Here is a 14,453-nt window from a genome sequence, read left to right as displayed (position 1 = left end):
GTATTTTCCTATCTATTACAAGACCTTTATATAGGCATGAAAAGTGAAGAAAAATATGTTATTGAATATGTCATTAAGCATAGAAATATGTCATTGAATATGTCATTAAGCATTTGAGAAGATCATGGAGGAAGAGTAGACATCCACCATAATTTAATTTTTGTTATAACATATTTGAGATTATTTTCAGTATTTCAGATTATTTTCAATTTATTTGTGATTATTAAGTAAAAAGCATTTCCAGATTAATTGAAGAAGTAGGATAATCTCAATAGTCAATACATTGCCTACATAAGACTATTCAAGGTTCTATTCAACCTAAAAAGTTTTTATCAAATACCTAAAAACATGAACTTCATATAAAAATTACAAAATTATCATGTTTTTTAATTTTTTAGTTAAGTTATAAATCTGCAAGTAACTCAGTATGCGGGAGATTAAAAAAAATTATAATAGAATAACTACAATTCCAAGACCCAATAAAGATATGAATTCTAAATCTAAACTTACAAGTTACAACCGCAAAATCTTAATTTTGTTTGTGATTCAACAAGCAGGTTTATTTTTTCAGTTTTCAACGTTTTGTTTTTCACTACAGCATTTAAACCTTTGCGTTAGCGGTTAAAAGTTAAAAAGTTCATACATTATCTTCCTCAATCCTCAAGATATATATATATCATTGGCATGCATGAAAGTAATAGTTTTATAATTATTAGGGAGAAAGAGTAGCGTATAAGTAACAAGTGATCCCATTACATGTTAAACTTCTTAATTTGGATTATTATTAAATTTGGGAAGAGAATCATTATTAGTGTCAAAGTATGGCAATGTAGGTTCATTTTGAGAAGAGAATCATTATCACAATATCACTGTTAACACTTTTTTATTTGTTAGAAAAAATAAATAGAAGGGGATGAAGTTGAATTATACATTATAACAAGGTTACCTAAAAAGTTCATTATTCTAGTTTTCAAATCTTGAAATATATACATTTATTTCCAAAAGAAAAAGAAATGCGCGCTTAGATTAAGTAGAGTGCTATAGGCAGCAATACGAAAGTCACGTTCAATTTTAAAGATTATTTGTATGATTGTATCATTGTTCCCACTTGCTCGATCTTTTTATAATTTCCAATTTACAAAGTAAAAATTTACCATTAGAAAACAAAATAACGGCCAACTAAAAGAATTCTCTTTTAAAGTTTATATTAATGAGTATCGAAAGAAACTATAGTCTCTGTTATCTCATTTTATACGATACGATAATTGTACATATATATGTTATAGAAAAGAAAATACATAAGACCTAAATTTTTCTTAAAATTTGCCAAAATTGCCCTCACCTACTGATAATTAAGAGAGAGAAAAAACAGCGTTGTGTAACATTAGTTAGCAAATCCTAACATTTTATGTCCCATTGTACCCCAAAATCTGAAGAAATTACTAAAGAACTGATACTTTGTTGAAATTCCATTGACCGTTGACTAAACTAGGTCTAAACTAGGCTGTTTGTCTTCTTATTCAATTTACGACTTATTTTATCACAAAAATTGATCACAAGATATTAAAAAGATTTTTCCTTTTTTTTTATTTACAAAACTTCTCCGAAAATGTGACTAAATAATTAAGGAAATTGTTTCATATTTTGAGGTAGAAACAACGATCTTACTTCTAAATAGTACTTATGATAGTGGATAATGATGTACTTTTACCTCTTAGATAATGAAAAAGTAATTCTCCATGCGTTTCAATTTAGACGAGATAGTTTGACTCGACACGAAGTTTAAGAATTTTTTTTTTTTGAAACTTGTGGTCTTAAAAGCTTAAGGGGTAAAAACTTTATAGGATCATGACATTTGTGTGGTTATAAAAACTTCTCATTAAGGGTGAAATGAGTAAAATGAAGAATTTAAAGTTGAATTATTTTCAATTGTAGAAATATATCATTCTTTTTTATACGGATTAATAAGTAAGTATGTCATCTAAATTGAAACAGAGGGAGTACTAAATACTAGTCAAAAGAGATCTCATTCCATGTATATATTTGACATCTTTTCCCAATTACACCTAAGTAATTGGTATGCCAAAATTCGGAAGTATATTTGTGTGTTCCTTTAGATAAGACGATAAATGTGTTATTAGTATGTTTTCAATGTTTAGGAGGTCGTGAGAAGTTTACAATTCAATTAGCTCGACTAAATTTGAACTGGTTATATTTAGTGAATGAAAATTAAAATCCTAAATTTCCCCTAATACTTTTGTTCTGCCTCTTAATATTAATCCAGCTGCACAACGACTCTGATATCATGTTATAATAATCCATTTGGTACGTGCATAGTCTTGTACTAATTAATCTAATTGGCCTCACGAATTTATCTTTAAACTCATTAATTGTTGAGTCCACTTCTCTGTTATGTTGAATAATCACTACAAATTTGAGTCCAACACATTTTAACAAATTGTGCATAATTTCTAGCACAATAAAGTAAATAAAAACGCATTTTTAGACAAGATTTTAGGACATTTACTAGAAAATATGGAAATGACAGTTAATATGCTTCAGCATTACATGATCCATTGATGAATTTCACGCAATAATTAAAGTTGAATATAATTAAAATTTATTTTGAAACTATGGTACTCAATAATTGTTCAAATCTTTCCTAAATATGTGCAAGTACTGAAATACTAGGATATATTAATCACAAAGTATGATAAGTTGTATTTATCATAAAAGATTATTCATAATTGTATAATTTAACTTAGCTGTAAATTGCATCCTCGCCATTTCACTCGGGAAAAAAGACATGATCCACAAATCAATTGACTAGAAAGAACAATATGAACATTTTCCACTACATAATTTGGAACAAAAAAAAAACATGCATAAAACGGGAAGTTTTTCTTTTAATCACGCGGTAATTGTTGGGAAATGATTATTGTACTTTAAGAAACAAAACAGAAAGTACATTGCAGCGAAAATGAAATTATGAAAAACTTCAAAGGTCTATTTGCAAATAAGAAAGTTATGTCGGTAAATTTCACGCGTCAACTACATAAACGGCTGATACTCAGAAAGGAAACAGAGAACTTACGTGTAAGAAAGCGACTGGAAATAGTCACAAAAAATCTTAACATAAATTATTTTATAACAGCTGTATAATATACCATTTTATGTTCATAAATGAATGGTCAATTGGTCGAGACACGAAAGCAACAGTATAATAATTTAAAGTTAAATTACAGTTAGTATTTGATGCTAGTCCATCTACTTCAACTTTGCTAAATAAATTATTTAATAACATGTACTTGCAAGTTTAACAAATTTAGATGCCTTTAGTTAGATCAGACAACACATATAAAATAATGATATATTTTTCGTTTGAATTTATATGAGCCAAGAAGATAGGTGTAACTTATGGTCTTGAATATGTGTTGCAATAAGCTTCCGCTATGCGTAAGATCTCGAGAAGAACCGAATCACAAGTATCTGTTTTACAAGTCTTATCATGCATTTTTACAAGAGGTTGTTTTTACGACTCGAACCTGTGATTTCGTGATCACATAACAATAATTTTACCGCCAAAGCTCCCCTTCATCTTGAATATGTAATACTAGTATTTAACTTTTTTTAAGAGTATAATTAAAAGTTTAAAATTAAATTATTTTTAAATATAAAAGTATATTTTCCTTTTAAATAGGGCTTAATAAGGAAATAATATATAATAATATATAATACTAAAGGAAAAAGAGAAATAAAGGAAGTTTTTGCATGTAGTATAAATAAGGATACATATACATCATTAAAGAGCCGTCGTGGCTGAGATTTAGCTAGGCTGGCAAAGGGGGAAATGGCCATCCTCTTCAACTTCCTCAAGCCTCTTCTTCTCCTCCTCCTTACTCTTTCAGGTCACTTCCTTTTTCTCTTTTTCTAACTCTTTTTAGTAACCCTTTTTTTGTACAAATCTTGTTTGTCCTTTTCATCAACTAGTTTGTTTTTATGCTATTTTGGTTCTTGGGTGAGGTAGTTTTGGGGGGGGGGGGGGGGGTTAGAACTGCCGTTGGTTATAAAGATTCAGTCTTTTTAAGTTGGTTTCTTGTTTACTTGGTGGGAATTGTAGTATTGCTTGGTGAATATGAAGTTCTTGCTAAGTGTTTATCACCAGATTTAGTGAAGGTGGATTCTTGGTCCTAAGGAATAGGGAATATGTGTGTCTTTATTGGATTATTCTGTTCATTTATTCAAGAGATAATTGAAGTTATCAGCAGAACATGGTTTTAGTCATTTGATTAAAAAAACAGAGTTTTTGCTCTGATTTTCTTGGTGAAGTATAGGTGGATATGTGCAGTAGTTAATTCCTATTAGTAGTTAGTAGTTTTTTACTAATTGTTAAATGAATGTGTACATATTTTGTTTTCCTCATCTTTTCCCCCTACAAGGTATTTACTTTTAATTCAACTGTTTGATCAGATTTATTTGCCAGTACCCTCAGCCTTGGAATTGGAATTAACTATGGCCAAATTGCCAATAATTTGCCAACACCGTCGCGAGTTTCCTATCTCCTCAGATCTCTCAATGTTACGAGAGTTAAACTTTATGACGCTGATCCAAACGTGTTAAGTGCGTTCGCTAATACGGATGTGGAATTTGTTATTGGACTTGGGAATGAGTACCTAGAAAGAATGACTGATCCCCAACAAGCTCAGGCTTGGATTCAATCGCATGTTCAACCTTACCATACTCAGACTAAAATCACTTGTATTACTGTTGGGAACGAGATCTTAACGGGGAACGATACACAGATGATGAATAACCTCCTCCCGGCAATGCAAGGTGTATATCGGGCTCTTGTTAATCTTGGCCTTAGCAATGATATATATGTGGCACACGCCCACTCGGCTGGGATCTTGGGCAACTCTTTTCCGCCTTCCTCTGGTTCATTTCGACAAGATCTTGCTGAATACATTCATGGCATTCTCAATTTCCATACCCAGACTAAGTCGCCGTTCCTTATAAATGCCTATCCATTCTTTGCATACAAAGACAGCCCCGATCAAGTCCCGCTTGATTATGTACTTTTCCGGCCTAATGCTGGTACGATTGACCCAATCACAAATTTAAAGTATGACAACATGTTGTATGCACAAATTGATGCAGTTCATTCAGCGATTAAGGCAATGGGCTACTCAGACATTCAAGTTAAGGTTTCTGAGACAGGTTGGCCATCGAAGGGCGACCCAAATGAGTTTGGAGCAACACCTGAAAATGCAGCGCAATATAATGGTAACTTGTTTCGGCGTATACAGCAAAATCAAGGAACTCCAGCAAAGCCATCTGAGCCCATTGATATTTATGTGTTTGCGCTCTTTAATGAGAATTTAAAGCCCGGTCCAGCATCAGAGAGGAATTATGGCCTCTACTATCCCGATGGAACTCCAGTTTATAACATCGGGTTACAAGGATTTCTTCCGCGTATGGATTATTCAGCTGCCAAGAAAAACGTAAGGAATATGTTATTTCTGTCTTGCTTCATATGACGCAACAACAATAACAACAACCCAGTATAATCCCACTAGTGGGGTCTGGGGAGAGTAGTGTGTACGCAGACCTTACCCCTACCCGGGGTAGAGAGGCTGTTTCCAAAATGACCCTCGGCATCCTTCCCTCCAAGAACTCCCCACCTTACTCTTAGGGTGACTCGAACTCACAACCTCTTGGTTGGAAGTGGAGGGTGCTTACCATCAGAGCAACTCACCTTGCTTCATATGATGCGTATTACATTATTTTCATTAAGTCCTCTTAATTACAGCGTAGTTGTGGTTATTTCAAGACTTGTTTTCATTATTTTTCTGAAATGTTGAATCTTGCAAATTATATATACTCTTCTAATGCTATCCTTTTTTTTTTTGTTTTGTTTCAGGCCTTGCCTATTTCTGCTTTTCTTCTGCTTGTTCTGGTTTTCTTCATACACTTCTGAAAGCTGTACAATAGATCAAATATGGAGATACCAGTAGATTAGAGATGATTCAATTTTGTCAAGAACTTTTGCTGATAGATAGATATTAAAAGGTAAGAAAGACTGCCAACCTCATTTTTCTCCTTATTCATATGCTTTCATTATTCCCTTAATTTTCTTAAATCAGTTTGAATTACTATATATGATGCTGCTTCAAAGTTGTTTTCATTAATTTGCAATTTGTAAGCTGAAATACCACCTTATAATGTTCTAGCAATAGTCAACTGTTAATCACAGTTGATCATGAAGAAACGGTAAAGTTGTCTCCGTGTGACATATAGGTCACGGGTTCGAGCCGTGGAAGCAGCCACTAATGCTTGAATTAGAGTGGGTTGTCTACATCACGCCCCTTCTTGAGGTGCGGCCCTTCCTTGGACCCTGCGTGAACGCGAGATACCTTGTGCACTGGGCTGCCCAGTCAATTGCTAATCACCTACTTTCTAGGATACCTTTCATTGTATCATTTCTTTATTGAAGATATGGTAATGTGTCTCATCACCCTTATCTTATTTCCACTAGCAATCATGCATATGAATATCATTTTTACAAACTTCCCATCATCTTCTTGAAGACAAAAGTCCATATTGGCTTGTGTTGGAAAAGAAAGCCACCCTCTCTCTATCACCAAATTCTGAATTATTTTTCACGTTGAATATAATTGCCAAGTGGAAAGGCTCATTAGTTTTTGTATTTACTGGTGAATCCTATATCTGATTATGACATCTTGTTTCTTTCTTTTTTATCATTATTTTCAAATAGAGTATTTGTTGCATCAATCTGATGTGGAGCAGTCAATATTGGCGTCACCTATCATCCTCGAGTCAATTCTAAGTTCCCTCTTCTTTAACTTCCACCACCTTCTTGTGTGTGTGCTTAATCGCTTTCCTTATTTATTTATTTCTTTTTCTTGTAGGTCGGGTGGGGGGTTGGCATAAAAGGGAAAAAATCTCCCTTTAGATAGTATTTATTTTGGTTTCCTTGCAGATAAAAGTATGTGCTTATAAGGAACTGATCTGGCATGATGGAAAATTTTGGTTGGCAAATTCTTGAAAAGGTGTAACACAGAGTAGGATTCTTTTAGCAGCAAAGTTGGCTGTGTGACTTTAAACATGATGGAGCCCATTTGAAACCTTTTCTTACATCAGCAATGGCTTGATATGAGTAGATAAACTTGACAAATGGAAGAATCCACTTTGACATTTTCCACATACTGCCTTGGCTATATTCCCACTGAATTTGATTCTTTAGTTGTTATATGACAAACCTTCACCACATCTAGTTAGTTTCAGAAACTTGTGGCACTTTATACCCTCTTTGCTACAAAGCTTTCTCTCGCTCACTGCCCTTTACTACTGGACATGTATCTATCGACCGGCCCTTGGTTGTGCTTAGAGGCAGAGCCAGGATTTGAAATTTATGGGTTCGGAATTCAGAGCTAGCTCCGCCCCTTGTTGTGCTACCGGACATGCAGGCACGTGTCATGATCTTGTTATAGAACTTGACATAGAGACCCCGATTCGGGCAAGAACAGCTTGATTATGAAGGTCCTATAACTTTTGTGTTTTCCGTTGATACAAATATTTCTGTCTTTGGATATCTTTAGACCTGCCTAGGTTCCATCTGGGGCGGGAGATACCCTGCGTTTAACAGACGTGTAGTGAACTAGTGATCACGACATGAAACAGCTTCGAAACGGACATGTTCGATGCGTTTAATTTTGTGATAATACAGTCATGGCTGTCTTTGACAACAACTAATTTTCAAATTTGGCTGTGAAACATGGCTGCTGAAATGTATGTTATTATACTCTTCGGCAGATGGTGATGGTTTCTTAGTCTTGATTCAGTTAATGTAATGTGTATATTAATTGGATTTTGCGTGCACAGGTAGTCGAAGACGGCGCAGCTTCCATTTTCTATTTCACACTGCTAACTTGGCTGGGGAATTGCTTATTGGACTTGAAGTCATGATCAATATACATTACATTCATACCAAAAAAAATTCATAGATAAAAAACTCAAAAAATTGTGTAACTACTTTTTATTAGTTGAATAGTTGATTCGTTTACAAATTGAATAAGAACAGAAAAGTTTCTCTGGCAATAGTTGTCATCCCATTTTATTAGAATTATTATAATAAGGGAACTATAATTGTGCTGACACATGATATATGTCATGGGCTGCTTTCCATCATCGACCCATGACCCCTTGGACGCGCCCCGTGGCGTCCCGGCAAGCCTCCCAACGCCTAGCGCCACGGTCGGCCCCGTGGTCTCGGCAGCGCCAAGTGACAAGCGAGCATGCGCCTCTGTCGCCCCACCGATAATCAATGCCAGCGCCCAGCGGCTGGTCAATGCCATCAGTGCCGTGCGCACCGACAATGCCGCGCGCCCAAATCATCATGTTGCCATCAGCGCCGCACACCCAGACAGTGCCCCGCGCGCAGACCCAATGCCAAGCACCAGCGCCCAGCCGCTGGCAGATCCAAATAGTGCCGCGCGCGCCCACAGCAATGCGCGCGCAGACCCTGCTGCTCAAGACAAAGTTGCTGCCATCGGACTTGCTTCCATAGAAGACTAAGTCCTTTTCATTGTAATTATAGAGTAGTTTTACTTCATTCATTTTCAGTGTGCTTCTACAGCTTTCTTAGGTCAACTCATGTAACTTTGGTTTATTTTTTTTAAGCATTATTAAGGGGGACCAAAGCATTCAAACATTCAAGCATTCAAACAATTCTCTGTACTGGTGTCTCTCCCCCCGACACCGCATTGCATCTTGTAATAGCTTTCCTCATCATCATCAATACAATCATCAGCTTTCATCATCAGTTGCTCATTTTTCGCTGCTCAATTGCTCACGACATTGGTTTTCCCGTACGGCACTGACAATCTAGTCTAGCGTACGGCGAGGACCTCAGTTGGCGCATAGCAACCGCACTGACATCGGTTGCTTAGCCTTACGTCGCCCTTCCAAGGAACATCAGGAAGGCGCCGCGTAACAGTTGGTATCAGAGCCTCGGCTCGACATCGGACGAGGGAAATCATTGGCATCATCATCACCATTTCTGACAATGGTGAATCATGGGGATCGCATCACGACCCTAGAAGAGACGGTTGACGCATTACGGCCCATCGTGGATACGTTGCCTGATCTAAAAACCCAGCCTAGTGCAAAGGTTGGACGACCTGGACCGCAGAATGCGGCAGGCCGAAAATGACATAGCAAACATCAGTCAAGACTCTGAGGAAGACCGACAAACGGCTGCCGTCGAGGCAACCAAAATTCATGGCCAATTCGAGGACCTCCAACAGGAGCGTGCCGAGGATTTAGCCCATCGGGAACTAGAGGCAGACAGACTGACAGTCATGCAGCAAACCATAGACAACTTGACAGGCCAGCTCAATGTTGTCAATGCTGCCCTTCAAAGCCTGCTCAAAGGAGGCGAAAACCACATCAGGGGTGCCATGAACATTGCCCCCATGCCACAAAAGCTGAAAATTCCGGAGCCCAAGCCATACAACGGAGTCCGGGATGCTAAAGAAGTGGAAAACTTCATCTTCGACATCGAACAATACTTCAATGCCGTTGGACATTTGGAAGAATCCAAAAAGGTAGCAACTGCTGCCATGTATCTTCAAGGCGATGCAAAACTCTGGTGGCGAGTCAAATACGAAGCCATCAGGGCCGGTGAAGATACTCTCCAGACATGGGCGGAACTGAAGGCCGCCATACGCCTACAGTTCTTCCCCGAAAATGTGGAATACAATGCACGAAGAAAGTTGCGTGAACTCCGCCACACCAGGTCGGTGCGGGACTACGTGCTTGAATTTTCCGCACTCATGCTAAACATACGGGATATGGGGGACAAAGACAAACTGTTCGCATTCATAGAAGGTTTGAAACCTCATGCTCGTATGGAACTGCAAAGACAACGGGTAGATACCCTACCCAAGGCCATTCAAGCTGCTGAGTGCCTTGGGGATTATCAGTTGGAAACTCAGAAGGATAGGCCCCAGCCGCCTGTCCGAGGGGGATACAACGGGAGCCAACCTAGCAACGGTGGCCCCAACAGAAACGGAGGAGATCGAGGTACATCCAAATCCAAGACTCCTTCCTCAAGCAGTAACACTACTGCATCAGTCAACAACCATCAGGGGAGAAAGCCCCCATCAGAATGCCGTCATTGCGGCGGGGAACATTGGAACAATCAATGCCCCAATACACAAGTCAATGCTCAACAAACTGTTGACGATGACGAGTCAGACACCGACGACCCAGACGACACCGATCCAGTAGGTGCCTTCAACGCATTTGTCGGCTCCATTCATGATACCTTGGCGGGAACCAGTACTGGCAACCCCAAGAAGAAGGCATTCCCAATCGACAAGAAAGGGAAAGGAAAGGCGGACGAGAGGCTTCCCACATCACAAAAGAGGACCTTAATGTTCGTTGACATGAAAGTAAACGGCAGACCTATTCGGGCATTGATAGACACGGGTGCTAGCCACAACTACCTGGCCTCAACTCAGGTGCAACGCCTCGGTCTAGCAGTGCAAAAATGCAAGGGTCGTGTCAAGGCTATCAACTCTCCATCTCAGCAAGTGAGTGGAATAGCCAAAGAAGCGCCAATCCAGCTTGGCCCATACAAGGGAATATTCGACCTACGCATAGCTATCATCGATGACTTCGAACTGATAGTGGGATTGGAATTCCTCAGGCAGACCAACACCATCCCGGTACCATATGCCAACATGCTCCTAATGATGGGAGACAACGGGGCCAAACCCCACACCATACCATGCATATCCAAGAAGATGGCCGCTGGAAACATCACGGCCATGCAGTCTAAGGAGGGAACCAACAGACCTGAACCCACAGTTCCGGCTGCCCTCAACATCATCAAACAGGCATCACATCATCGGGGTCCAACAGCTCATGGCGCCCCTCATTGTGTGAAGACTTGCCAAGCATTCCCAAAGGACAAGTCGGATCACTCAGCACAAGCGAGACTCTTGGAGCCGCTACCTGTCCCACAGAGACCTTGGGAAAGCATTTCCCTGAATTTCATCACAGGATTACCCAAGGTCGGAAATCATGCAACCATCATGGTGGTAGTAGACCAGTTTTCCAAGTATGCTACCTTCATCGCAGCCCCACAGAACATGTCGGCAGAAGAAACAGCTCGACTCTTCTTCTCCCATGTTGTCAAACATTGGGGTATGCCCAACAACATCATCAGTGACTGCGACCCACGCTTCACTAGCAAGTTTTGGACCCAACTCTTCAGTTGCCTCGGATCCAAATTGAGTTACAACTCAAGCTATCATCATCAGCAAACACATGATCAAACAGACCGGTTCAATGACATGCTGGAGGAATATCTCCACCAATTTGCTACCGGGTCACAAACACATTGGGTGAAGCTTCTGGATGCTGCTCAGCTGTGTTTCAATTGACAAAAGTGCGCCCATACAAACAAAAGCGCTTTTGAAATTGTTACCGGACAGCAACCGCTACTCCCACATAATGTGAATGCACCAAACATACCATCATCTCATCGAGCTGCCAGTTTCTCTACAGAATGGGAACAAACTTTGAAGATAGTGCGGAGCTATCTTGTCAGGGCCCAAGACAGGGCAACGAGGCATGCCGAACAAAACCGTTCGCTTTGCCCAACATCAAGCAGGGGACAAAGTGATGGTAAGAACCCCGAGGCGAAACTTGTTTGCAAAGAGGACCCAAGATCCTCGCCTATTGCCAAGCTACATCGGGCCTTTTTCCATTGAAAGGCGCATCGGAAAATCCACATACCAGCTGAACATACCAGCCTGGTGGAAAATCCATCCAGTCTTCCATGTCAGCCGCCTCAGGCCATTTCAGAAATGCATGGAAGATCATTCAGAAAGACATCTCACAGCACCGAGGGGAACAGACCTCCCAGCCATCAAGAGCCTGACCAATCATCATCATCCTGCAGGTAAGGCTCCGAGGACGTCGCCAACTCAGGTGGGGGAGAATGTCATGGGCTGCTTTCCATCATCGACCCATGACCCCTTGGACGCGCCCCGTGGCGTCCCGACAAGCCTCCCAACGCCTAGCGCCACGGTCGGCCCCGTGGTCTCGGCAGAGCCAAGTGACAAGCGAGCATGCGCCTCTGTCGCCCCACCGATAATCAATGCCAGCGCCCAGCGGCTGGCCAATGCCATCAGTGACGCGCGCACCGACAATGCCGCGCGCCCAAATCATCATGTTGCCATCAGCACCGCACACCCAGACAGTGTCCCGCGCGCAGACCCAATGCCAAGCACCAGCGCCCAGCCGCTGGCAGATCCAAATAGTGCCGCGCGCGCCCACAGCAATGCGCGCGCAGACCCTGCTGCTCAAGACAAAGTTGCTGCCATCGGACTTGCTTCCATAGAAGACTAAGTCCTTTTCATTGTAATTATAGAGTAGTTTTACTTCATTCATTTTCAGTGTGCTTCTACAGCTTTCTTAGGTCAACTCATGTAACTTTGGTTTATTTTTTTAAGCATTATTAAGGGGGACCAAAGCATTCAAACATTCAAGCATTCAAACAATTCTCTGTACTGGTGTCTCTCCCCCCCGACACCGCATTGCATCTTGTAATAGCTTTCCTCATCATCAATCAATACAATCATCAGCTTTCATCATCAGTTGCTCATTTTCCGCTGCTCAATTGCTCACGACATTGGTTTTTTCGTACGGCACTGACAATCTAGTCTAGCGTACGGCGAGGACCTCAGTTGGCGCATAACAACCGCACTGACATCGGTTGCTTAGCCTTACGTCGCCCTTCCAAGGAACATCAGGAAGGCGCCGCGTAACATATATTATGACATATTCCAGAATTGTTATACTAGCCACCAGTTCTTTCCCTTATTCTTTTTATCGTTATTATCTTGTTGTGTCTTCTGATTTGCCCTTTTCCCGATTTCTTTTATGCTTTAATTTTAAAGGGAAAATTAGGGCTCTCCAATGGGTCGGCCCATCCCGGTCCCGGCCCGACCCACTTAGTTCTAAACGGGATGGGGCCATATCCAATGGTACACGGGATGAGACGAGTGGCCCATTTCGTCTCGTTTATACCGTCCCGTTCCGACTGTACCGCGTGATTTTTTTTATTTTTTTTTTTAAATAGTTGGGCAACGACATTGTTTGCAAGTTTAACCGTTCCCAATGTCTATAAACGGCCATATTTGGCTCCCCCCTCCCCCCAAACTTTTAATTTAACCCATAAGTTTATTAAATTACACTTTGACCCTATTTTAACTATAAATACCCCCATCCATCTTCATTTTTCTCACAAAAATCAATCATTCTCTCTCAAATCTCTTACATTCTATCTATATTATTCTCTCAATTTTCTCACAATCAACTACATTTCAAGTATTTGGGCAAATTGTTGGAGCAACTTTCAAGCATCAAATTAATTCGTCAAGTATTTGAAGCAACTTTCAAGCTTCAATTTTTTGTGAAATTTGAAAGTTCTATTAATAAAATAAAAGACTTTAAGCCTTGATTTTTTATTTATGAATTGTCTTACTCTCTTACTCAGTTACTTTATGGCTTGAAATTATATTAAATAAATTACAACTCTATTATAATTACTAAAATATTTCGTTACAAGTCTTTTGTTGTAATATTTTATAGTTCTTTACTTAGTTTCTTTATAATTTATTAAATTTTAAGTTTATTAAATAAGTCAAAAAAATAGCCGTTGCAAACTTTAAAAACTTAGTCATTGTTAACTTAAAAAAAATAATTGTTGCTATCTATAAAAAAAAAATTAGCCGTTGCCAAATTTAATGCTTAAATAATTACAAAAAATTTAATTAAAAAAAGGCCTACTTAGGGCTCACGAACCGTCTCGTTCCGTCCCGTGGGCATACCGTTTCGTCCTGTTTATCCCGTCCCGTTTAGGCCCGTCTCGTCCCATCCCCTGGGACAACCTTAGGGCAAATATCACTTTTCGTTCGCTGTAAGAACTATTTACATTCTGTAACAATAAAATTGTATAAATTTTGTATATTTTTTTTGTATATAAATATACAAAAAATATCACTTTTCGTCCCATCCCCTGGGACAACCTTAGGGCAAATATCACTTTTCGTTCGCTGTAAGAACTATTTACATTCTGTAACAATAAAATTGTATAAATTTTGTATATTTTTTTTGTATATAAATATACAAAAATACATATATATATACATACATATATATATTTATCACTCTATCAGAAATGACGTTATCATGTAGTGTTAAGGTTTATATTATCTTCACTTGACATATAGTAGTAAATAGAAAAAGAAGAGAGTCCACCGAATGAGAGTTGTTAAAAAATCATTAAATTCGAACTCATGAAAATAAAACTCAAATTGTGACTTTTTGTTCATTAAAACTCCTAATTCGTAATCTAA

The 14,453-nt window shown here is 39.2% G+C and overlaps 1 protein-coding gene across 4 annotated transcripts; it reads left to right on the top strand.

The window, feature by feature from the left end:
* Positions 1-3,749: 3,749 nt before the first annotated feature.
* Positions 3,750-13,595, top strand: LOC107790272 (glucan endo-1,3-beta-glucosidase 14). Of its 4 annotated transcripts, none has more exons than XM_075221947.1 (4): positions 3,750-3,908; positions 4,471-5,501; positions 5,921-6,069; positions 7,903-8,118. In XM_075221947.1, the coding sequence occupies exons 1-3, from the start codon at positions 3,851-3,853 to the stop codon at positions 5,975-5,977; spliced, it is 1,146 nt and encodes a 381-aa protein (XP_075078048.1). In that variant the 5' UTR covers positions 3,750-3,850; the 3' UTR covers positions 5,978-6,069; positions 7,903-8,118. The 4 variants fall into 4 exon arrangements, with proteins under 4 accessions (XP_075078048.1, XP_075078049.1, XP_075078046.1 ...); XM_075221948.1 differs by having other exon boundaries at positions 6,298-8,118; XM_075221945.1 differs by lacking the exon at positions 4,471-5,501 and having other exon boundaries at positions 3,759-3,908; positions 7,903-13,595.
* Positions 13,596-14,453: the final 858 nt, after the last annotated feature.

This window comes from Nicotiana tabacum, chromosome 9 (genome assembly GCF_000715075.1).
Source record: "Nicotiana tabacum cultivar K326 chromosome 9, ASM71507v2, whole genome shotgun sequence".
Lineage (NCBI taxonomy): Eukaryota > Viridiplantae > Streptophyta > Magnoliopsida > Solanales > Solanaceae > Nicotiana > Nicotiana tabacum.
This window is presented reverse-complemented; position numbering and strand designations above follow the sequence as displayed.